The 24001-nt window shown below is 32.0% G+C and overlaps 1 protein-coding gene across 4 annotated transcripts in view; it reads right to left on the bottom strand.

Annotated features, from left to right (window-relative positions):
* Positions 1 to 278: 278 nt before the first annotated feature.
* Positions 279 to 24001, bottom strand: part of Cad86C (Cadherin 86C) — a 132262-nt gene continuing 108539 nt past the window's right edge. For 2 of the 4 annotated variants that reach the window (XM_065515015.1, XM_065515016.1), the window contains exons 7-12: positions 15311 to 15503; positions 8499 to 9840; positions 8286 to 8434; positions 7240 to 7330; positions 3628 to 3845; positions 279 to 3551 (exon numbers count right to left, since the gene is read on the bottom strand). In XM_065515015.1, coding sequence (XP_065371087.1) covers positions 740 to 3551; positions 3628 to 3845; positions 7240 to 7330; positions 8286 to 8434; positions 8499 to 9840; positions 15311 to 15503 — 4805 coding nt within the window. In that variant the 3' untranslated portion in view covers positions 279 to 739. The remainder of the gene's footprint in view (positions 3552 to 3627; positions 3846 to 7239; positions 7331 to 8285; positions 8435 to 8498; positions 9841 to 15310; positions 15504 to 24001) is intronic. The other 2 variants (XM_065515017.1, XR_010576840.1) reach the window with 2 other exon arrangements.

The raw sequence follows: 24001 nt of genomic DNA, 5'->3' as shown, positions 1-24001 counted from the left end.
TCTAGCAGCCCTGGGTATTAATTGTTTATGTTGCATTCCCAAAATGTTATCGTGTAAATTGAGAAGTATTGATATACGTTTTTTTCGATATTATTTGTTTTGTAAAACTGAAAAACATTTCTCCTTGCGGAGCGGGCTTACATTATCCGATATGACAAACAGTTATCCGTTAACAAAATGTGAATTTTATTTAAATATTTTATACAATAAAAAGAGAAGACTTTTTGAACGAAATCGAACTACTTATTTATGCTTTTGATTCATAAGGATGTGTAGGATTTGAGTGTTAAATATTTGTTTTTATAGTTTATGTTTATTTGTTTAATAAGTAAAAAATATTATATTTTTAAATGTTTATAAAGTTAATGAATATATGTACATACATATAGAGTAGAAACGTAGTATATATACATACATACATACGTATTTACTAATATCGATTATAGATACTTAGGAGTAAATATACTAAATCTAAATAATTTACATTTATTTACAAAAATGAATGGTGCTTTGAAACTAGTTGCGAACATGACAAAAAGGGACCTAAAATACTTAAATATAATTATGTACTTAAGATGTATATCAGTTAAGTACCTATAGGTTGTAGTAAATGCCAACAAAAGAATTGCAATAAATTGTGTTTTAAAACAATTTCTCAAATATGTATGTATGTAAAGTTTATCACAATGATGTTCGTTTGTTTATAACGTCTATAGCGGTTTAAAGAGATGACAGCTGTCTAATACTGTGGTGGAGATTCGCCGCCAGATGTTATCTTTTGTACTCGACTAACATCGTCGTAGGCAATAGAGAAAACACTTTTCTTTTCGGCAATGGGATTCCGACGGCCCATGCTGTTGAGTAGGGAATTCATCGCAATGCCAGAATCGTGATCGTCTTCGAGGGTTGCAGCATTGAGTTGTTTTTGTACGGAGGTGGAGGAATTGTGGGAGGTGGTGGGGTGTGCGGCATTAGAGTCCTCAATGTAGAGATTAATTTTTGAGGAGGAGTTTGTAACTTTCACCTCGTTTTCCTTGATGGGGGATGGTTTTGGTTTTGGGTTTTTTGCATTTGTATCTTTGCTGCCTGAGAAGGTTGGTGGCGTTTCGGGATAAATGTAGTGTGGCAGTTTTGACGGCGCTACAGGAACATCGGGGTTGTATTCACGTTCAAAACGGTGTTCCGAATGTTGTACTAAGGGGTGATTGGTCTCCGTTTCAATCCGTGGTTTAAGTTGTTTGTTCTTGGCAATGTCTTCTTTGAGCAAACGATTGCCCTTGGGCGGTGATTTACGTGGTGCTGGTTCAGGTTTAAATTTGGTATCGTCGTGATTTGTGGCAGCTCCGTCCACGTGTTTAATGCGAAGTCGTGTCTTTGAGACCTTCTTTTCAGGAGCATTGGCGTTAAGTGGTTTCTTTCGAGCTGGCTGGCTTCCCTTAGTTGATGATTCGGTAGAGGTTCGGCCACTAACCGATGGCTTTTTCTTATCATAATACCATTCCATATATTTGGGTATACTACCGGCTCTTGACCTGCCAAAGGAACCCTCTTCACGTTCCAATAGATCGGCTTCACTTTGTGAAACTCGACTTTCATGTATTTCCGTAGTAGTGATTTGTGTACCATTATCACCATTTGTTTGGTATTTCGTTATGGACACTCGACTTTTGGGAGGTTCTGAGACGGTTTGTTTTCTTTTGACATTGCGTTGGGATGCATTGCTGGCACGAGAGCTGTCGCTACGTGATAAACGGGGTTTGGCTTCTGGTAACGCTTCGCCTCGGTGTTCCGAAGACGAACGAGAATTTGAGCCATTGTGGGCTTTAACCACATTACTTCCACTGCCCCCACCATCGCTGACGTGAATTTCGAAACGATGCTGTTGCGATGAATTTCTTCTAGACTCACTTCTGATTCGATTTTGATGATTGGGTGTAAAAGTATTGCTTTTTATGACTATTTCACCAGCATCAGAATCATTGGAGTAGTCAGCATCATCATCGTGATGCTGGTGGTATTCTTCTTCATCGTCCGTTTGATCATCAAAGTATTCTAATTGTTCAACACGTATTTTTCGTCGCTTTTGGTTATCTTTTGTATCGTACGTCTCGTCTAAAGAATCGGATATTTCCATAAGTATGTCACGGTTTAAGGGTTCCTTATGATGGGATGAGCTAGCTTTCTGTTGCTTCTCTTCAGTTTTAAGACGTCTCAAGATGCTGGCCTTTGTTTCGCCATTATTTCGTGGTGGCTTTTTGGGCGTTGGACGTTTTCGTGCTTTATAATATTCCTCGTCATCTTCTTCTTTGATAGGTGTTCGAATTTTTCGTTTAACTTCTTCCACCATGACAATTCGTTTGCGTGGATGACTTCCGTTGCGGTATTTGCCACGTCTTCGTGGCTTACGGCGTTTTATACAATAAACCACTCCTTCGGGGCTGTTGGGAGAACTTAGTCGAATATATTCGTAGTCTTCTTCTTCGGAACCTGAATCATCATTTTCACTGCGTGCTCTGCGTCTTACGGTTCGTCCTTGCGTACTTACAGATGTTCGCTGTAAAAAGCCTTCATCCATCTCCGTTTGTGTGCCAGCTTCACACTCAGTTTGAGTGGCAATTGCCATTGACTGGCCGGGCAGACTTTGTGTTTCGAGTGCCACTTCATGTTGAACGTAACGAGTTTCAATTTTTTCCTTTTCCATGAGAATTTGCCGTAACAGTTCATTTTGTTGCTTAAGAGAATTCTCCAATTCTAGGGTCAATGACTGATTAGAAGTCGCTGGTTGCATCTGGCTGGGAAAACCATCTACCTGCAACGTACTAATGGCCCCTTGTGCTGGTTGTGTATGAATTACCTTCACCTCCGGCTCCGTTTGTGAGTAGACAATACTATTGGGACCAGATTTTCCCAAAGGAAATGTATCCCCTTTCAGTGTCGAGTTCTGCTGTATTTCATTTGGCATCGATTGAATATACGTGGCTCCCGGAACTATTTGATAATGTTCACGTATAATTTGCTTGCCATCAGGTTGTTCTTCTATAAAACGACGCATGAGTATCTCTTTGCCACTATTATCAACCATCAACAACTGCGGGTGAGAGAGATTGGTACTCTTCAGTGGTACGTTAACATAAATATTATCATCATCTGTCACACCGGCCGCCCCTCCTATTGCTCCCGCATCTCGTGTCTTGTCGCGAGTCATTAATTGTAATATTTCAACATTTCCATCCTTAATAAAAAACTCTCTCTTATTTTTAAGGCTGCTGCGAGCAGTGTTATAATCTATATCACTCCCCCTATCGATTTCATGCCGTCTCATGGAATCATCATCGATTTGATGTCTTTGCGCCATCTCTTCACTGTCGTAACGTTTTCTTTGTTGGCGATTAGCTTTACTACGGCGAAATTGTTCCTGTTCATCGTTGTCTTCGTCCACTAGTTCGCGTTCGTCGATTACGTCCTCAATATAGACATCGCGATCATTAATAAGATTAGTTCTAGAATTATGAAAACTAAGATGAGTATCGTCTTTGGCTGTACGGGTATTTCTGTAAGTAAATAATGAAATGAACGTTTCATAAATTTTGAATTCTTGTGTGACTAGAGACGATGATTGTAACTCACTTTATTTTAACTCTTCTTTGATGCTCCTCGGCTGATCGTATGCGGCGAGTTTCTTCAGAATGTGCTCTCGCTTCGCCTACATCGGTTACATGGACTACGCCTAGGTTTTCGTCAAACTGTTGGCGGCCATTGTGGAACTCCCAACGGGTAGGCTTCGTTCGTGGATCGGTCGGTTTGTCCGCGGACCAGGCCTCGCGTCTTCCCATCCACTCGGCGACCTTCAACGAATCAATAGATATTAAGTTTACTTTACTTTTTTATTTTTTTTCTACATATAAAGTTGCTCAGTTTTTATTTAAAGCTAATAAAATGTTTATATTATTCGGAGAGCGAGTTATGTACAAAGAGTTTAGTAAACGTTATGCAGTTTAAAGCGTCCTTTAGATATTTTTACCCAGTCGAAAGAAACTGTTTTGTATGCATTCTTAGGAAAACAATTTATAATCTTTGAAAATGTACTTTAAACACAAGATGAATTATAAAACGATTGGTTCAGTAGCCTCGGTTATCTGTTATGTTTAAAAATTCCCATCAAAAAATATTGCTGCCTTGGATGCAATAGATATAATTACAGCAATACTACTGATTCTGCATTTATGTAAGTTAATGGGATTATCTATAATAATTCTATTCTATTTCGGACTATTGTGATGCTTGGTAAATTCGTATAATGTTAAATTCAGCCGCATCGGATTTAATATTTGTATATGCCTTTAGATGGTTAAAATTTGTTTGTGTTTTGGCTATTAAATATTAAATTTTGCATTTAGTTAGAACGGAATCACAATCTATAAATAATTATCTATTTACATACATATATACAATATAAAAATCATAAATTGGTTGCAAAACGTTCGAGTTATTAAAAATTATCCGACCATTATGTGTCTCAGGCCACATGTAAAAGAAAATGCTGAACAAATATTTACTCTTTTTCAGATATGGGCATTTCCTGAGGGCACGAACGTACGTTCTTACGCTTTTGATGTCCAAAGAATATAGAAAAAAAACTTTTTCTAAGTTTTTTTGCGATTCGATAGCATTTTGGTAGCTCTATGGTTATAAGCATGTGGTAACGAACGTACGCAAAATAGCTGACAGTAGTGAAATGTAAAAATCTGCGAAATAGAACGGAATATTTAAAAGCGATTAATTTATTTGAAAAGTGTATTAATGGAGGTTTCTATCCGGTATTTACAGAATAAAATATCTCTATTGGTTTTTGTTTAATTGGCCTTAAGTACTGGTATCGAACGTACGATTTTTCATTATATTTTTTTTTTTTATCACCATGCATTTTCCCATAAATATCTTCAACTTTCCTTAACAAACAAGTAAGAAAGTATGGTCGGGCTTAACCGACTAAGTAACATTTCTTTTTTAAAAATTCAATAATTTTTATTCGTGAGTAATTTTCGAAGTGGGTATTATATGGGAGCTATGACCAATTATTGACCGATCACCATGAAATTAGGTCGTACTTTATGTCTATGTGAAAGTTATTTATGTTGAATTTTATGTGCATACCAACATTTTTATGAGATTTATGAACGTTAAAGTGATTTACGGAAGCGGGTCTTATATGGGAGCAATGACTAATTATGGACCGATCATAATAAAATTTGGTGACATGAATTCGGTATATAAAACTTATTTGGAGTTTCAATAGGCTTCGTCCTTGGCCCGAAAAAATTATATGTACCAAATTATATCGAAATATCTTCAACAAAACACGATGATTATCAACATTTTATTTTTCGATCGTGGTTGACTAATCGTAGGAAATGCCCATATATTATAACGCAGACTATTTTTCACTTTCCAAGGTTAATGTGATATGAATTTTTGTCAAGCCAGGATAACGTTTAGCTTTTTCTGCCTTCATCAGCCAAAAAAGTACATTTACACGATTACCATTAATCTCATTATAGATTAATGGCTAGAAATTTACTGTATCAATCTCCACACATGTGTACTCTGTCAACACTACTATCAGAACCCGTATCCGCATGCCAGATTAGCAAGCCTGGTCATCACATTAGGAGAAACATATGTTATTAATAAACTAATATAAATCTTGTGTAGTCCAGCGCAATATATTAGTAGAGCCCTTCTACATCCAAACTTGACTAAACTGTAATCTTCAGAAGATTAATGGCATTTTCTTTTCTGACACAAAATGTTGCCAACATATTGTATACCATTTGTTAAAAGTTACCCATACCCTCATCAATCTACATTTTTTTCAGAAAAGAACACAAAGAAGGGTAAAAGGCAGAAAAATGCATCATTTATGCCAGAAAATGTTGTAAAACTACCCTTTGATAAAATTGATGGTGAAACGTGTAGCATATCTTCGGGGTTTTAGGGCAACATTATTTGAAAATAACACGTTATAACCTTACCAAACTAAATTTGTTTTCGAAAAGAATACAGAAAAGGGTAAAAGGCATAATTTATGCCAGAAAAAAAATGCCATTAGTTTTTCCCGAAATCCTCCAAATCGTATGCCAAATAATTGTGATTAGACAACAATTCATATCAGATCTGTTATGGTGGTGGAAATAGTTTTGCATTATACTATTTTCCATAATGAGCACAATTTGTTGTAGCTTTTTCCATTATATTTTAATATCACGGATATTTTCCAAAGTATTTTTGATTTGTATAAAATTATAACTTTTTCACTTGCTAAAGCATTTCCATACTTCAGATTCAATTCGGCCTGTGTTAAGATTAAGATGTTGCAGTTTTATAACAATTGTCACACTAATTCGACACTTACTCTTCGAAATTCGAAAATAATTTTAATATTGGCAATCTTCAGTAGAAAGTACACCCAAAAAGAAAATATTTAATTACAGAAGGCTATGAACGAATTACCCTCATTATACAGTTTATTTTCCCAATTTTACAGTCTTCGATCCAATTGCATAGGTTTCTTTAGTCCTCTTATTAGCTACGAGATGCGATAGTAGGATGAGGGAGTAAATATGTATGTTTAACTTTTAAACCATTACAAATAATTAAAATAAGACTACAACTAAAACTGAAGAGTGGTTAATCTAGTATTGTAGCAAAAGTGAGTGAGTGATGTTAATTTGATTAATACTTTCGGCGGCACCATTTTGAAATTCATTTTCCTTCATATTCATTTACATGCGCTAGAAAATGAAATTCAAGAACGGTGTCATCTTCTGTTTAATTTTGTATTTATTTTTGATATTTTCCATTGGTAAATTTGTTAATATATTTAAAGCACATAACCAAAATTTAGCTAAAATAAAAAAAAAACAACTAAAACAAAACCACTACTGTCATTCACAGCTTGCAAATAAGGAAATAAAAAATGAAAAACTTAAGAAAAATTGTGCAGTACAAAAAAATATGAAATATTTTGCTCAATTAAAAGCCAGTACGAAACAATAAAAAAAGTGAAGAGACCCATTAAAGCATTTACGATATTGATCGATAGTTCTTTTTTTTTTCTTCTTGCCACTACATATTACAGAGGTCTAAAGTGAGTTTTTTTTGTATCTATATATATGATTGTATATTATAGGAAAGATTTGCAAGTTTGCAAAAATTTTAAAATTTTTTGTCAAAATCTACCTGAACAGATTTTGTTTGTTTTCCATTTGCCATTTCCCTATGTACTAGATGAACATCGTCTTCAGTTCTACTGATATTAACTATTCTTTTGCTACAAGAGAAAAAGAAATAATTAGAATAGAATGAATGATTGATTGCATAATGAGTGAATGAAATGGATGTTTAGGATAATTGGATGAGAATGGGATCGATAGGGATTATGTGCTATAAAATAGTCATGAATTCATGGGGATGATGTATAGATGATATGGACTGTTGGTTATGGAGATGTTTCAATTCATATTAATTATACCGATGCTAAATATATGTATGTGGATGTATGAATGATTTGTGCTAAGAAAATTAAAATGATTTCTTGAAAACTGGAGATTCATCGAACAGTCATTCAATATAATAAACAGAGTAAGGATTACACAGGGTAACAACATCGAAAAAAATTTGGAGGCTTTTTAAACCACTACACAATTTTAATGTATTGTGGTTCCAGTAGTACAAAAATGGTAAATTTTTTTAATTCTATGGATAGATTTCTTTTTAAAATTTTTTTTTCTATAATTGTGGATTTTGTTAGATGTTTCTCCACATAAAGTTCTTGATAAAGTGAAATAAACCTGAACAATTTCTGCCGTTTTCGATTTTTCTTATTAAAATGCAATATATTAACAGAATAAAGGCTATGTAAATTTGAGTTTACTTCAATAATATTGGTCTAACCCTTTTTGAGTTATCATAAATTATGTGGAGAAACATCTAACAAAATTAACAATTTTAGAAAAAAAAAACATTTTTTAAAAAATCTATCCATAGAATTAAAAAATTTTTGTACTTAGGTAACCATGATGCACCAAATCTATATAGTGGTTAGTGAAGCCTTTTTTGCTGTTGACCTGTGTTATCAATGGTGTGATTTTAAAGTTTAGTTTACTATTTTCAGTTTTAACGATTCTTAACTCTGTGCATCTTTGTATGATTGTTCGATACTTTGAGTTACATAAGTATCTAGTTGAAGGACATATATAGAAATATAAGAACTATCTGAAACTTACCTAGTAGCTCCATACAGTGGACACCAGGAACAGATACAGCACAACAGCAGTATCAGTATGGTCAAAGCCACCAGTGTGGCAAGTAGTATTAACAACCAAAATAATAGTTTATTTTCAGCTTTGTACAGGGTCTGCAATGGGGTAAGATCCTTTTTGAAAATTTATGGGATTTAAGAAACGGTAACTGAAAATTAATTATTTATTGGGACTTACATCTGTTTCGCTCGTGCTGGCCTCCCGACCGGTCATAATGGCAAAGGAACTATTATGCTGAGACAGGCGCTGTTGGATTTGTGATATATCGACAACTGACGAACTATCATAGAGTACTGTGGCAGTGACTACGCTTCTGTCCTTGATATCCGGATTACCCGAAGGTGGGATATTTTGTGCGCCTGGTTCGTCGGGTTTCAATGCTCGAATTTCGTGTATGATCACTTTGCCTCCCGTAATAGTTGACAATGTCTCTTCGGTTTTAGCTTTATCTGGATTCAAGCCCGGCACTACAAAGGTAACAGCTCGCGTACGACTTTCTGGCGGATATATGCGTATGGTGGTTGTACTAGATCGAACCGGCACTCCCAAATCATAAGCACGAGCTGTAAGTATAAAGATATTTTGCTCTTCGGCCGAGGGCGAGGATGACGTCATTGTCTGTCTTCTGTTTCTCACGGAAACCTCTTTTTTGGCACGAAAATTTATTTTTTCCCGGACAGTTAGTTCGCCTGTGACTTTGTCCAGTGCAAAATTATTGTCATAGTTGCCATTGATAATCTCATATCGTACTTCATTGTTGGGGGCAGTAGCATCCTTGTCCACTGCATGTATGACGGCAGTTGTGGTGAAGCTTTTTAAATCTGGAGCCAAAATAAATTCATAAACTTCCTTTTCAAATATCGGCGTTTCGTCATTCACATCAATCAACTTAATTACTAACGGCACTTGAGCTCTGTTGCCGGTACCATCATTGTCACGTGCCTCCACGTACAAATGATACTCGGGCATGACTTCACGATCGAAACCGTGATTGTTTGTGGACACTGTTATTAAGCCCGTTTCGGCATCCAAATTCAATGAGGTATTTAGATAACCCAGTATGGCTGTATATCGAACACGACCACCCATGCCGGTATCCACATCATCAGCATGCACTTGAACGACCTTGGTACCGACCGTCATGTTTTCGGGCAGCTCAACCGTATACACAGGCTGCGTAAAGATTGGAGGATTGTCATTGACATCGTTGATGTAAACGGTGACATTTACAATGGCTGAGAGATTAGTTGCTGGTCCCAGTTCCTGAGCTAAAATCTGAAATTCGACAGTTTGACGTTCCTCATAGTCTAACAGGATGTTGTCACGAACTCGTATTAAGAATGACGCACTACGTTCGGCTACATTAGGCGAGATCTCGAATGTTCCGTTATTGTTGAGTAACGTCAACGAGAATACGCCATTTTTGCCAGTGTCATCGTCATACACACGCGGCACATACGGATCAACAAATGTCAGAGCTGTACCTTGGGGAGCATTCTCATCGACTCGTGAAACATAGCTGCAATAAAAGTACAGAAATATTAAATTGTTAATTCTAAATACATATGTATGTATATTCGAGAAGTTCGAGTCGGATTAGAGTGACACCAGAACAATGGAGACGAGACGTAATTGTGAAAAACCTAAGATTGTTGTCAAAATCCTAACTCTGTCAGTCGATTTTTATTTGACAAAACCGAGTGTCTCGTCTGTATGTATAATTCACTATGACTGGAACCATAGAGAATTACATATATATACATTAGAGTGACAGCCGATTTTTTTTTTTTAGATTTCAAAGAGTGCCGGGTGGAATATTGTGACACTAGGCCTAAATGTTAAGTGCTGAAAATTTGAGCCAAATCGGACAACGATTTCTGGACGCGCATCGAGGTCAAAGTTCAGATATATGCAAAATTTTACTGTTAATATGGAATAAATAGGTGAAACTCGTTAACTTTCTGCATTGTTTTCTAGAAATATGTAGATTTATTTATATTAATGAATATTACATTAAAAAATAATTTTGGAAATTAACCCTGTATCTCCTTTGGTTCAAAATGACCCAAAAACTGTATTATCGCCAAAATTAGAGAAAAATGCAAATTTTTCAGTTTTTGAAAAAATTTTGCTACTAAATAAATACTTTTACAATTGAATGCAAAAGAATCGAAGTGTGTACGTAATTATCGTTGTAATGAGATATAAATGACAAAATTTGATTAAAAAATTTTAAAGTTATTACAAATTCGCCAGACCATTAACGTGATTCAGGCCACTTGAACAAAAAATTTAGGAAAAAAATTAAGATATTTCGAGAAAAATTAAAATAAAAGCTCATTTTTACTTAAAATATGTCCATATTTACTTGTATATGAGTTTTTGTCTTCGTAAGATACCATTAACCTATTTGCAGGTATGGCCAAAAAAAATAATTTTTTTTAACGGCTGTTTCAAAACTCCATTTTCAAATTTTTAAAAATTTTGTTAAACAAATTTCAGATTTTTTCGATCATCACATTGGGGTTTATTGAGATCAAAATAGGGAATAAAAATATGAAAAAATTATGTCAATACCTCTTACAGTTTTTCCGTACCTGCGATTTAAATTTTGCGTTTTTCAAGAAAAACTAATTTTTTGTCCATATTTAGGCGAATGAGTCCAATTTCCTTACTGTTATACATTTTAAGTAAAACCTATTCATAATATTATAATCCTTGTAATTTTAAATACGTTCTGAAAGTTTTACTGAAATCGGAAAACGATAACCTTTGAATCGTGAAGGTCAAAGGTAAAATTTTTCAATATTTGGAATTTCTAAAGAAAAGATAGCGAAATGTTATATATTTTTGGGCCGATTTTAATGCAACTTAAGGAAAATATAACATATAGTCCAGAATTTAAAGTAAAAGTACAAAAATGGAAATTAACCCTTAGCAGCACTTGGGGTCCAAATTACCCTCAACTTTTAAAATCACGAAAAACACAACCATTTTGACCCCAAGTCCTCTTAAAGGTTAAAATCCATTTCTGCACTGTTGTTGTAAATGCTAGACATCAATATATATTTTCCTCAAGTTTCATGAAAATCGGCCCAAAAATATATAACATTTCGCTATCTTTTCATTAGAAATTCCAAATATTGAAAAATTTGACCTTTGACCTTCACGATTCAAAGGTTATCGTTTTCCGATTTTAGTAAAACTTTCAGAACATATTTAAAATTACAAGGACTATAATATTATGAATAGGTTTTACTTAAAATTTATAACAGTAAGGAAATTGGACTCATTCGCCTAAATATGGACAAAAAATTAGTTTTTCTTGAAAAACACAAAATTTAAATCGCAGGTACGGAAAAACTGTAAGAGGTATTGACATAATTTTTTCACATTTTTATTCCCTATTTTGATCTCAATAAACCCCAATGTGATGATCGAAAAAATCTGAAATTTGTTTAACAAAATTTTTAAAAATTTGAAAATGGAATTTTGAAACAGCCGTTAAATTTTTTTTTTTTTTTGGCCATACCTGCGAATAGGTTAACGGTATCCTACGAAGACAAAAACTCATATACAAGTAAATATGGACATATTTTAAGTAAAAATGGGCTTTTATTTTAATTTTTCTCGAAATATCTTAATTTGTTTCCTAAATTTTTTGTTCAAGTGGCCTGAAACACGTTAATGGTCTGGCGAATTTGTAATAACTTTAAAATTTTTTAATCAAATGTTGTCATTTATATCTCATTACAACGATAATTACGTACATATTTCGATTCTTTTGCATTCAATTGCAAAAGTATTTATTTAGTAGCAAACTTTTTTCAAAAACTGAAAAATTTGCATTTTTCTCTAATTTTGGCGATAATACAGCTTTTGGGTCATTTTGAACTAAAGGAGATACAGGGTTAATTTCCAAAATTTTTTTTTTAATGTAATATTCATTAATATAAATAAATCTACATATTTCTAGAAAACAATGCAGAAAGTTAACGAGTTTCACCTATTTATTCCATATTAACAGTAAAATTCTGCATATATCTGAACTTTGACCTCGATGCGCGTCCAGAAATCGTTTCCCGATTTGGCTAAAATTTTCAGCACTTAACATTTAGGCCTAGTGTCACAATATTCCACCCGGCACTCTTCAAAATTTTAACAAAAATTTTTTTCCATACAACTGATTGTCACTCTAATATACATGTCGATGGCTTAATATAAAAAGGCGTAACTCGATTTTTTGTTACTTTATAGGAGAAGGAATAAACTTAATAAAATCGATAAAATTTTAGGCACAAAAAAAGTATTATTGCATTTTTTAATAAGAAGATACATCACATTTTATTTCTCATATAAAATTTATTTTTTTAAATTTTAATGAAGTTATTTAATACAACCCTTTTTTCATTGATATTTTTGAAAAACATAATTATTTACGCTTTTTTATATTAAGCCATCGATATATAGAGAAGAGACACTCAGTTTTGTCAAATTAAAATAAAACAAATCATATGTCTGCTACAACAACAAAATACATTGCATAGGATGTATTTTGTTAATTTTAATTGTTGATTTTCGGTTATATCACTCGGCTAACCGGTTTTTAAAATTTGGGAATAAAATCATTAAATATGTATCTTGTTAAGCCGATAGCCATTGTTGCTAGTGCTTTTAGCTTTAAGATTTGTTGTAATTTTAATTATAATAAATATGAAAATAAATAAATAAAATGTATCTTGTTTTGATGAATTTTTTATATTCATTGTATACACATTATATCAAACATTTGGTCTGATTTGAAACTTAAACTGCCGATATACAATATAAAGCTCTTTCATAATAATAGTTGACTTAATAAATTTTTTCAGAATCAATTACACATAATAAAACTATAAAAATCTTACTAATCGTTTATCATTTAAATCGTTTATTTTGGATCCAAAATTAATATTGCTCTGAAATCTTTTGTGTGTAATTTAGTTGTCTAACCAATAAAAAAAATTTGGTCCATTCTGTCCAAAAGTCTGACCAATATTTTTAAAAAAGCGAACTAAGGTATAGCAAACTTTTAAAATTTCAATTTTGAAATGCCTATAACTCGGAAATTATATGATATAAATAGCACACACAAGCTTTTTGTTTGCAAGATCTACCCAAGAACTTTCCAAAAATATAAAAAACTTTGAAATCGGATGTAAAACAAAAAAAAATTGCACGTGTTTAAAAATTTTACATATCGAAGGTACCCTGAATCAGTTGTAGAGCCTATTTTAATAACTTAAACTCGAATACTCCTTGGTTACGCCCATGTCAAATTTTAGCCCGATTGGATGAGCCGTTTAGAAATGCCAGATTTATTTACAAAAAATGTTAATTCTGCCCCACTGTGGACTATTTATATTTTAAATATCAGCTCATTCGGATCATAAATAGATTTTTGTGGATTTTTTTAAAAATGTGAGACCCAAGGTGGCGTTTAATTTTGCTAATTAAGCGTAAAGAGCTTTATTTACATCTATGGTATCTTTGGTGACCCCCACTGAACAAATTTTCGTCGAATATTTTAATCCTTAAATGTCATTTTTGAAAGGATTTTTTTTGATTTTCTCGAAAAAAGGGTGAAATTGACCCCTAAGGAGAGGAGCTAGAGTGTTAAGATCTTCCACAAAAATTATCCCCATAAAATTCCACAATATAACTGTGACAATAAGAAATCTCTTAGACATTAACTTAAAAATTTTTTTCAGTTAGTATACTGCATCCTTGATCAAAAAATGAAAACTTTGACCCACTGTAAAAAAGAAATTCAGACCAGGTGGACTATAAGTTTATTCCACAAAAATTATCTACTTAACATGCCTTTCAGAATTAAAGGGTCAAATAGTGTTATCAAATATTTAATTAAAAAATTTATGATTTCAATTTTTTGGTTGACTTTAATGAATAAACAAATAATTAAAACAAGTGTGTATTATATATTTAGTAACATATTTATACTGAATTCCATTTGAATGAGATAATTTTGAAATTTTTACAAAATAAAATGGAGTTAGCACTTTTGAATATTTATTAAATATTAACCTAAAAACTACAAATTTTAAAGCGCTGTATACTTTATTGGATATTTTAAGTTTTCTACATATAAAAATATATTATTTAAACTTTCAATGGCGATTAACCGGTTTTTCGAAGTCGGTTAACCGAAAACCCGGTTTTCTAAAAGAATACAATTTTCGGTTAACCGATAAACTGGCTTTTTTAAAAGTCTGTTTTTATAAACACTATTTTTTATCCTATATGTGAAAAATGTTAAAGTCAAATTTAAGCAGAGTCTGTAAATATTTAAATTTATAATATGTACTAGTAAATTTATAAGAAACCGTTTCTCAAATATAAAATAACAAACACACAATTAATTATAGTCAAGTTTTTGGTTGTTTTTGTAATTTCGAAAAGAATTCGACTGATTGATGTTACTGCAGAGTAACATGGCAGACTTAATAGGTCTTACGTATTTAATAGATTTATGTGCGTACTCCGGGAGACCTTTTCTATAGGACCGATTCTAAATAATTTCAATACGATTGCTAGTACAGTTATTATTTAAAACAATTTGAGAATAGCTGATATGCAAAATTATTGTATAACGAATTAATGAATGTCTTGGAAAGAAAATTTAACGATTGTTTTCTAGTTGTTATTTTTGTTTCAACATTTTAGTTTTACCAAGTTTTTGGCTGTTTTTTTTCTTTCTTCTTTATACAAACAACTAAAAATCTTGAGGAGAAACAAGCATTATGCTAATGGGTACATGCAGATCAGGCAAAGGCATTGCATCGTAATGCAAGGCAATACAATGATGCAAGGTAATAATCAACCATCAACCAGTTCAACATAATGGTCTATTTGAATGCAGCCATGCTGTTTTGATGTTGTTGTTGCTGTTGTTATTTTTATTGTTTTTTTTTCTTTTTTACAAAACTTACTGATCGTTCTCAAAATATGGTGGCGAATTGGTACGCTCGGGTAAAAAGAATGCCAATTGAACGGTGGAAGCCATTGCTGGCGGTTCGTCACGACCAACCTTAACCTCTTCCGCAATTACTGTGAGCAAGACGGGATCGCCCACATGCGTGATTGCAGCGATATCCTCTAGAGGTCGCATTAGAAAGATTTCGCCTGAAAAGACAAACAAACAAAACAAAAATAAGAAGTAAATAAATTGAGAAAAATAAAAAAGAATAAAACGAAAATCATAAAAGTGGGAGAATAAAAAAAAATAAGAATGTTGTAATAACACAAACACACACACAAGATTTACCTCTACCGCCATCCCCTCCTCTTCTTATATTTTGTTGTAAAAAGGCATATTTATGTACAAAACAACAAATACAAGACGAAACTACAAAACAAGTTAACAAACTTTGGAATACTGCCTGCATCTATGGATGGATGTATGCACTTATGTACTCCAACTGCGACAGACAACTTGTTTGTACTCGTGTACTTGAAGAGGTCGTCATTGTTATTGTTGGTTGTGATTTTGTTGTTGCAATATACATATTTGTGTGTGTATTTTGGAGAATTCGTGATGTTTCCATTTTTAATGATGGCTCAAATTTCAAATTTTGATTCAAATAAAAGGAACTTCAGAGCATTGCACTTTTTGGGAATTTATAAGAACAACATAATGCTTACACATAGAAAAATAATTACTTATTCGTCTGGAACTGTTGTCGGATGTGAATTTGAATTTAATCAATCGTCATTTAACAATGTTTCGAAATAACTAATTCTTAATTCCATTTTCAAAATCAAAGTAAATAGTATCTCTTAATAATTCTGTTAATGAATTTATTATGAATTAATTCATAGGCATAACTCCTTTGTACATCAAATGTATTGAATTCATGCCTTTGATAACTAATTCTTCATTAAATTAATTCCTACACGCAGAAAAAAACATGGTTCCACATGGTTATGACAACTAAACATATAATTGTTGCTTTAATTTTATTTCAACAATATTTTAGTTACTGTAAATGTTTATATTTTCATCGCAATTATAAATATGAATATGGTTTACAAAAAAAATAATTTTTTCCAACAACTTAGTAAATTTAATAGGTAAACATATTACATTATTATGTACAACCATTAAATTTTAAATTTCTAAACGCATAGTCATAATATGTTTAAGATGCAAACAAAATATGTTTACCTTTAATAGTATTTTGTTCTCAACATTTGTGAGTGAGTATTGATGTTTGTCTAAGCTATGATATTTTTACAAGTACATTTTGAGTGTCTGCAATTCTCATTCGCTCTATGGTTTTATTAGTATAACATTTTTAGCTTTCCTAGAGCGAATAACAAAAAATTTCAGAGATTTTTTCAATTACATACATACATATATTTTAATTGGGAATTTGGTACCTTAAAACTGAAAACCTATTAAAATAAAATTTTGTATTTCCAAAAATAAATTTTATGCATTAAACCAGCGAAATGCAATGAGCTCTCAAATGAGCTCTCTTGTTTTTATTTTCACATGTACGCAAGCACACACATTGTATAAAAACAGTCAGTCTCGCATGAGCATTGATAGAAGCAGGTTGTGTTACGTTTTTATGCTTGTTTATTTCATTATTTCAGCTAGTTGTTTTTGTTTTTGCCAGAGAATAATTCTCAACTCATACAACTACAATATCTAAAAACTGTTGTGGTGTGAGTTTGCATTTCGCTGCATTAAACACATTGAAGACAGCAGGCTTCACGAACACAAATGCTGCTGGCTGCAGTTGCAGTCGTGCGGCAACTGCTGAATTCTTTTAAAGACGACAGCTTCAAAGTAAACAGCTGATTTATAATTCAGTGGTGTCACTTTAATAAAAAATAACCGTACAAAATTTCAAAGTAATTAAGATTTAAACAATTATTTTGAGTAAAAATATATACAGTGGTGGCCACCAATTTAAGACAAATACTTGAATTTTTTTCATCAACTGAATTTTAAGTGCGATAGAACCAAAATAAAAGGACCTCTAAGGGTATGAAATTTATTATTAATGTTTCTAGTTTCTGAAAAATGTTTGGAAAAATCGGTAAAACATATATGGACAAAGATATGTGGAAATACGTTGACCCACCTCAGCGAACATCCGCTGTTAATAACATGATATGACAGAAACTAATGGAACTAAAAATACGAAATTTTATCCTAATATTTTATAATAATAAAAATACAATGATATAAATTGGAGAAAATATGTTTATTTAAAAAAAAATTTTTTTTGGTCAAGTTGTAGAAAAATTTTATGTGTTCGTGGTGAATATGTATGAATTGACACAGTCGAATAAAACACACTTGTGTGTTAAAACAGTCCTCATGCATACATATTTGTGGAAATATTTGAAAAAATAAATGACAATTACATGGAATTTAGCAAACAATTTTTGTCTTAAATTCCTGGCCACCACTGTATGTGGTAATATTTATGTACCTGTTATTAATTTATTTCAATACGGTTATCAGAAAATACATACATATATTGAAATATTAAATTCGCCTTCAATTCAAATCTATTATAAAAAGGCTTAAATCAATTTTTTCACTACCATTTTTAGAGTTGGACTATTACAACAAGTGCCGCAAACCCTATGGAAAGATTACATATTTAATAAATAAAACTTTGTTAATTTTTTTTAAATAATCTCTTTAATTCTTTAAATTATTTTGCTGAGTGCACCTTCTGCTTTCTAACTAAAAAAGGAAAATCCAAACACAAGATAAGAAGTAACAAAAACTTTTATCCTAAATATCATTTGTCCTTCGAAACTACAGTCTAACGATACAAGTATGGGTGTATAAGAATACAAGGAGTCATTTACTGCCCGTCCATGGCATCGTTGTTATGACATGCTACCGTATGAAAAGAACAAGACTAAAGGAGGAGACACGACATTCATCCATATATGACTTTAGTATTTGAGTATTTCTGTTGATACCCGTGTCATGTGTGTGACTTTGTTTGGCATTTTGAATCTTAATGAAGATATGAGGCAATATTCCAAACTGACAGCATCCACCAACTAGCTATATAGTTAGTACATACATTCATACATACATATATAAAATAAACCGAATCGCGCAACAAAAATACTGCTAAAGAAAATAATGAAATGACCAAAAAAATTTGAATTTCAAACTAACAAGACAAGTTAAAAGGTCACTGATTTCAAGATCTCTCATCTCATCTTGTCTCTTTTATTTTCTTTTTGTACGAAAATAGAATTTCAATAGTTTGATCAAATATTCATTATATACGATTCGATACATTTTGACTCGTTAAATGAAAAAAATACACTTCAGATCATAACGATAGTCTCACTTTGGCAGGCAGTTTGATCAAATTATTTTTCTCAGATTGCACTGTACAACACCAAAAATAATTACAAGGTCAGACCCAAGGCGAATTTATACAAGGTGGAGTCAGTCAAACAGCTGATAATTTTTTTTTTCGCTTTTTGGTTTTAACTGTTGTCAAAGCTTGTTTTTATATTTAAATATCTACATATTCTAATCGTATTAACAAAATATTTATTTTTTACATAAATAAGTAAAGCCCTCACTATACAATTATCTACACTACATTAAGTTTTAATACATATTTGTTTATTTTTTCATTTTTGTTTTTTGACATTTGTTAAGACCAATTGTTGTATTTGTAGAACTGATAGCACCTTGTATAAATTCGCCTTGGTCAGACCAATAAATTTTGATAGTGAAGACAAAAAAAAAGTCAAGTGTATCGGCGTTTGGAAAGTTTACATCTGTATTTCATTTGAGGGGTGGTTAAAGTTTTCAAACTCTGGCACATTCTTATTGTTAATCGACATAAGAAACCATGTGATTCTTACATTTTAAGTATAAAATGTGTTCAGGAAATTTATGTAAAATGTTACGGAGAACATTTTTGTAGAATATGTTAACCCTCTAAATTATTAAGGCCTTCTTTTAAAAAAGAGCAAAAACACCATTAAAACAGGGATTTAAGGAGTTAAAATGTTCCGCAAAAATATTATCCGTGAAATTTTACTATAAGTCCCTGAATACACCAAAACGGAAAATTCAACCAGAAAGTCTGAAATAAGACATAACAAAAGACAGCCTAGGGTTAATTTCGCATTTATTAAGAATTTTATTTTAAAGTACCCCAAAAATTTTCAATCTGGTGTTGGCAGATCGGAGCGCTGATTGATTGAAAGTGCGAGATATTGTGGAAGCCATGGAGGTGAATCAGCGACAAAGATGGCCAAAGTAAGTTTGTCATGGCGACGGGTATAATCCACATTGACTACCTTCAAAAGGGTAAAACAATTAATGGCGAATATTATGCCAACTTATTGGGTCGATTTATTCATGAGTTGATAAAAAACGACAGCATTTGCACAAGAAGATAGTGGAGTTTACATGACAAAAATCCATGCAACTATTTCTTGTTTCAAAACCTGAAGACATGGCTCGGCGGAATGAGATTTGACTCAACGATGAAATCATCTTACAAACAAATATCTATTTTGATGACCACGACAAATTTTATTTTTTGGAAGGGATACAAAAATTGGTGAAACGGACAAAGTCTATAGAGATCAAAGGAGACTATGTTGAAAAATAAAATCATTTTATATCCAAAAACCTGTATTTCATTCCAAAATCGTATCATATAATATGGTTAAGTTTTAACCTTTTTAAAACGTTGGTTTATTTGCTTTAAATAAACCACATACTTTTGATTTCAAATAAAAGCCGTTTAGTAGTTTAAAAATTGTAACAACTCTTTATTTATTTAAAATGTACACGGAATTAAATAGTCACTCAATGTTTTTATACACGTTTGTTCATAAATTCGCAAAAATACAGACACACTTTCAGGCACTCAGTTGATGTTTATTTACACAGTGTATATCATGAATTAACTACTACAATCTCTGCCAATATTTATATACACGCCATCTCTCGTGAACATTCTACAATGATCTTAACAATTTAGCAACTACTATATTCGAATTCTAGAGCTTTCTAAGTTAATGTTTAAATATTCAGTGTTGCCATACTTTCAAACAATGCTATTAACATTGTTGATAAGTAGAAGCTTCTACTGATGGAAATGTTTATAAACACGATGAATTTAGCTGGCAGTTCCTACTAGTGCTAGTGCAAATTCGTAACAATATAATAAAAAAATAATAGAAACCAAAAAAAAACTTTAAAAAATTACAATATTTATATTTCTTTAACCCTTTCGGATCTATTAGGACATATGTGTCCCACTGAATGTCCACAGAGCTCTAATGTTTAAGTTCTTTACTTTAAATGATTCAAACATGTACCATTTAGTTATTTAGAAGTTTAAGTACAGTTATTGAAAAAAAAGATGGCGTATTATCATAGCACTTGTTGTTTAGTCAAAATTAAAAATATTATTTTAGGCTATAATAACGAAAACTATCCGATTTTGATGTAGCAAGTATTTTAGAAGAGTCCACTGGGAGTGGAGGAGACAAATTTTGAAAGAACAAATAAAAAACCATGAAATTGAAAATAAATATTATTTATCCCATGCCAAACCAGATACTTCCCGGGATAGGGGCACACACAAACTGCTATATACATATTATTTTAATATGCATATCTCTGTTAAACTAGCCTAGTAATTTATCGTCTCCCGTATGGAGAGGGTTAAGCGTGTATCTTTAGGCTTAACCTAATACATTCTTATTTACTTCTTGAACCCAATACATTCTCAAATAAAGCATCTCTCTTTACGGCTTACTCTGATGTAAATATATCATTTGATAATGTAAATTACGAGTACGACTTAAAGATAGTAGACCTATTATCCTGGTCATGAGTGTGTATAGTTGTGGTTGTATGAAAAGCAGATTCGTTGGATGGATTGTTAAATGTATGGAAGTGTATTCCATACGTTAACTATAGTAAACTTATACAAACTGAATATTTTGATTACCATATCAAGTACTGTTGCAACAATTCAACAAGTTTCTCTACTTTTGGGATGATCTTTAAGTATTCTACGCTGTCTGTGCTGAAACTTATTTGGCATATTTAGCATATTCAGGATATGCATGATATCAAATGCACACATATTCTTATTCACTCTTTAAATAAAGACTGTATATACATAGATATGATTGTGTTGATGTGTAAGTGCATCATGCATGCATGAATGCATTTTATTTCATGCACATATGAATAATAAATTTATATTTATTTAAATCGCATCATACTTCGGACTCATGCTCATGCACATTCCATTTAGTATAAGTACGAGTATGTCTACTCCTATGGGAAATTGTCTTGTATGATCATTGAATTTTCTTCTACTTCTTTTTATTTTAATTTGCATAAAAAGTCACTATCGAATGATAATACAAAAACAATATGCAAGTAAATAGTTAAGTAAGTACCTACTCGTGTCTGGATATTTAGAGAGGGGACGAACCTTTAAGATCGACAAGACATTTTCAATGACAGTGCAGTATGTAAATATTTGCAGATTACTTAACAAATTAAAATTGACAAGAAATTTAAAATTCTAAAACAGAAAAGATATCAACGAATTCAGTATTATTTATTTTTGATAAAATAAATATAAATATGTAAATTATGGTGTTTTTCTTGCTTTTATTCTCGAATTTGGATTAATGCGATTAATTGATATAAATCTTTCCAAAAAATATAAGGAAAAATGGTAAATAAATGTACTCGTATTTGGAAATTCTAGATTCTGTAATACTATTTTTAGTAGTTCTCGGAGTATCTTCAAAACACTATTTTCATACCCTTCACCTTCGTGAGAAGGGCATATATAAGTTTTTCATTTCCGACCCTATAATGTATATATATATTCTGGATCCTTATATATTGCTGAGAAATGAGGAAAAAACCAGGACAATCTCGATTTTTGACCTATATCTAGATTATTATGACATTAATATAGACAATATGGATATCTAATGATAGATATTTCAAAGACCTTTGCAATGACGTATATAAAACCATAGTAGGTTTAACATACAATGGGTCAAAAATGTAAGAAAACAATTTTTAACCCGATTTTCTTTTTATCACCAAAATTTTGTTTCGCTAAATATTAAAATTAAATTAAAAAAAAAAATTTAAATTTAAAAAAACAATTCAAAAAATTTTAAAGAAAATAATTCGAAAAATTTTTTTTTCCAAAAATTTTGTTTACCTAAATATATTTAAAATTTTTATTTTGAAGTATAATTTGGTAAAGGGTATATAAGATTCGGCACAGCCGAATATAGCTCTCTTACTTGTTTCTATCTAAAATATGGTTAAACGAATACTATGTACGTGACATTTGTACGCCTAAGAGTGGAATAGAGTAACTGAAAAATAATTTTGTTTGTTTGTTTCTGCCTTCTAGGAGGCTGGACCACTTGACCAATCCTCTTGAAATTTATACTGTATTTATTTTTAAATTTTTAAATTCCATACAAAGTAAATAGTTATTATTGAATATCTGGTCAACTATAATTGTAAAAGAATTGTGCTTAGCTTGACTGAAATTGGGCATGATTGGATAAATGGGTGTGGCACCACCAATACAAAGTAAATAGTTATTTTCAAATATCTAAAGAACTGTTATTATACCCTACACCACCATAGTTGGGAGGGTATAATGCGTTTGTGCAGATGTTTCTAACGCCCAAAAATATTAGTCTAACACCCACCTTAAAGTATACCGATCGACCTAGAATCACTTTCTGAGTCTATTAAACGATGTCTGCCTGTCCGTCCGTCTGGTTGGCTGGTTATCCATGTAAACCTTGTGCGCAGATTACAGGTCGCAACTTTGAAGATATTTCGATCAAATTTGGTACATATTATTTTTTCGGCCCAAGGACCAAGCCTATTGAAACTGGTTGAAATCGGTCTATTATTTCACCTAGCCACCATACAAATATCCCTCCGAAATGGGACTTTATCGGTCATAAATGTTTAATTTATAAATGTATCTTCACAAATTGCGCTCCAAATCAGTTTTATATATACAAAATTCATGTCACCGATCGGTCCATAATTAGTCATAGCTCCCATATAGACCCGCTTCCGAAAATCACTTTAACGTGCATAAATCGCTTAAAAATGTTGGTATACTCACAAAATTCAACATAGTAAACTTTCATATAGACATAAATCACACGACCTAATTACATGGTGATCGGTCCATAATTGGTCATAGCCCCCATATAAGGCCCACTTCCGAAAATCACTCAAAAATATAAATTATTGAAATTTTAATAGAAAAATGTTTTTGGTCTTTTACTTGTTTTTACTTTTCATTGTAAGTAGATTAACTAAAAATAGGCTGGATCGATACTTTCCCACATATGTATGTACGAAAACATACGTAATTAAAGCAAACCGAACGTCTTATGAAAAGTATCCATATTTTTTAAAATCGCAATTAAAAACTAAGAAGAAGTTCCGGAATTAATTATATTCATTTAATATTTTGTTTAATTCTATCTATTTTTTACTACGATAGGGTTAGCGAAGCGCATCGGGTTAAGCTAGTAATAAATAAAATTTAATACTATACGTGGCATTCAGTACGCGACAG

The sequence above is a fragment of the Calliphora vicina genome, chromosome 1 (assembly GCF_958450345.1).
Source record: "Calliphora vicina chromosome 1, idCalVici1.1, whole genome shotgun sequence".
NCBI lineage: Eukaryota > Metazoa > Arthropoda > Insecta > Diptera > Calliphoridae > Calliphora > Calliphora vicina.
The sequence above is the reverse complement of the archived record's forward strand: the minus strand, read 5'-3'. Positions and strand labels throughout refer to the sequence as shown.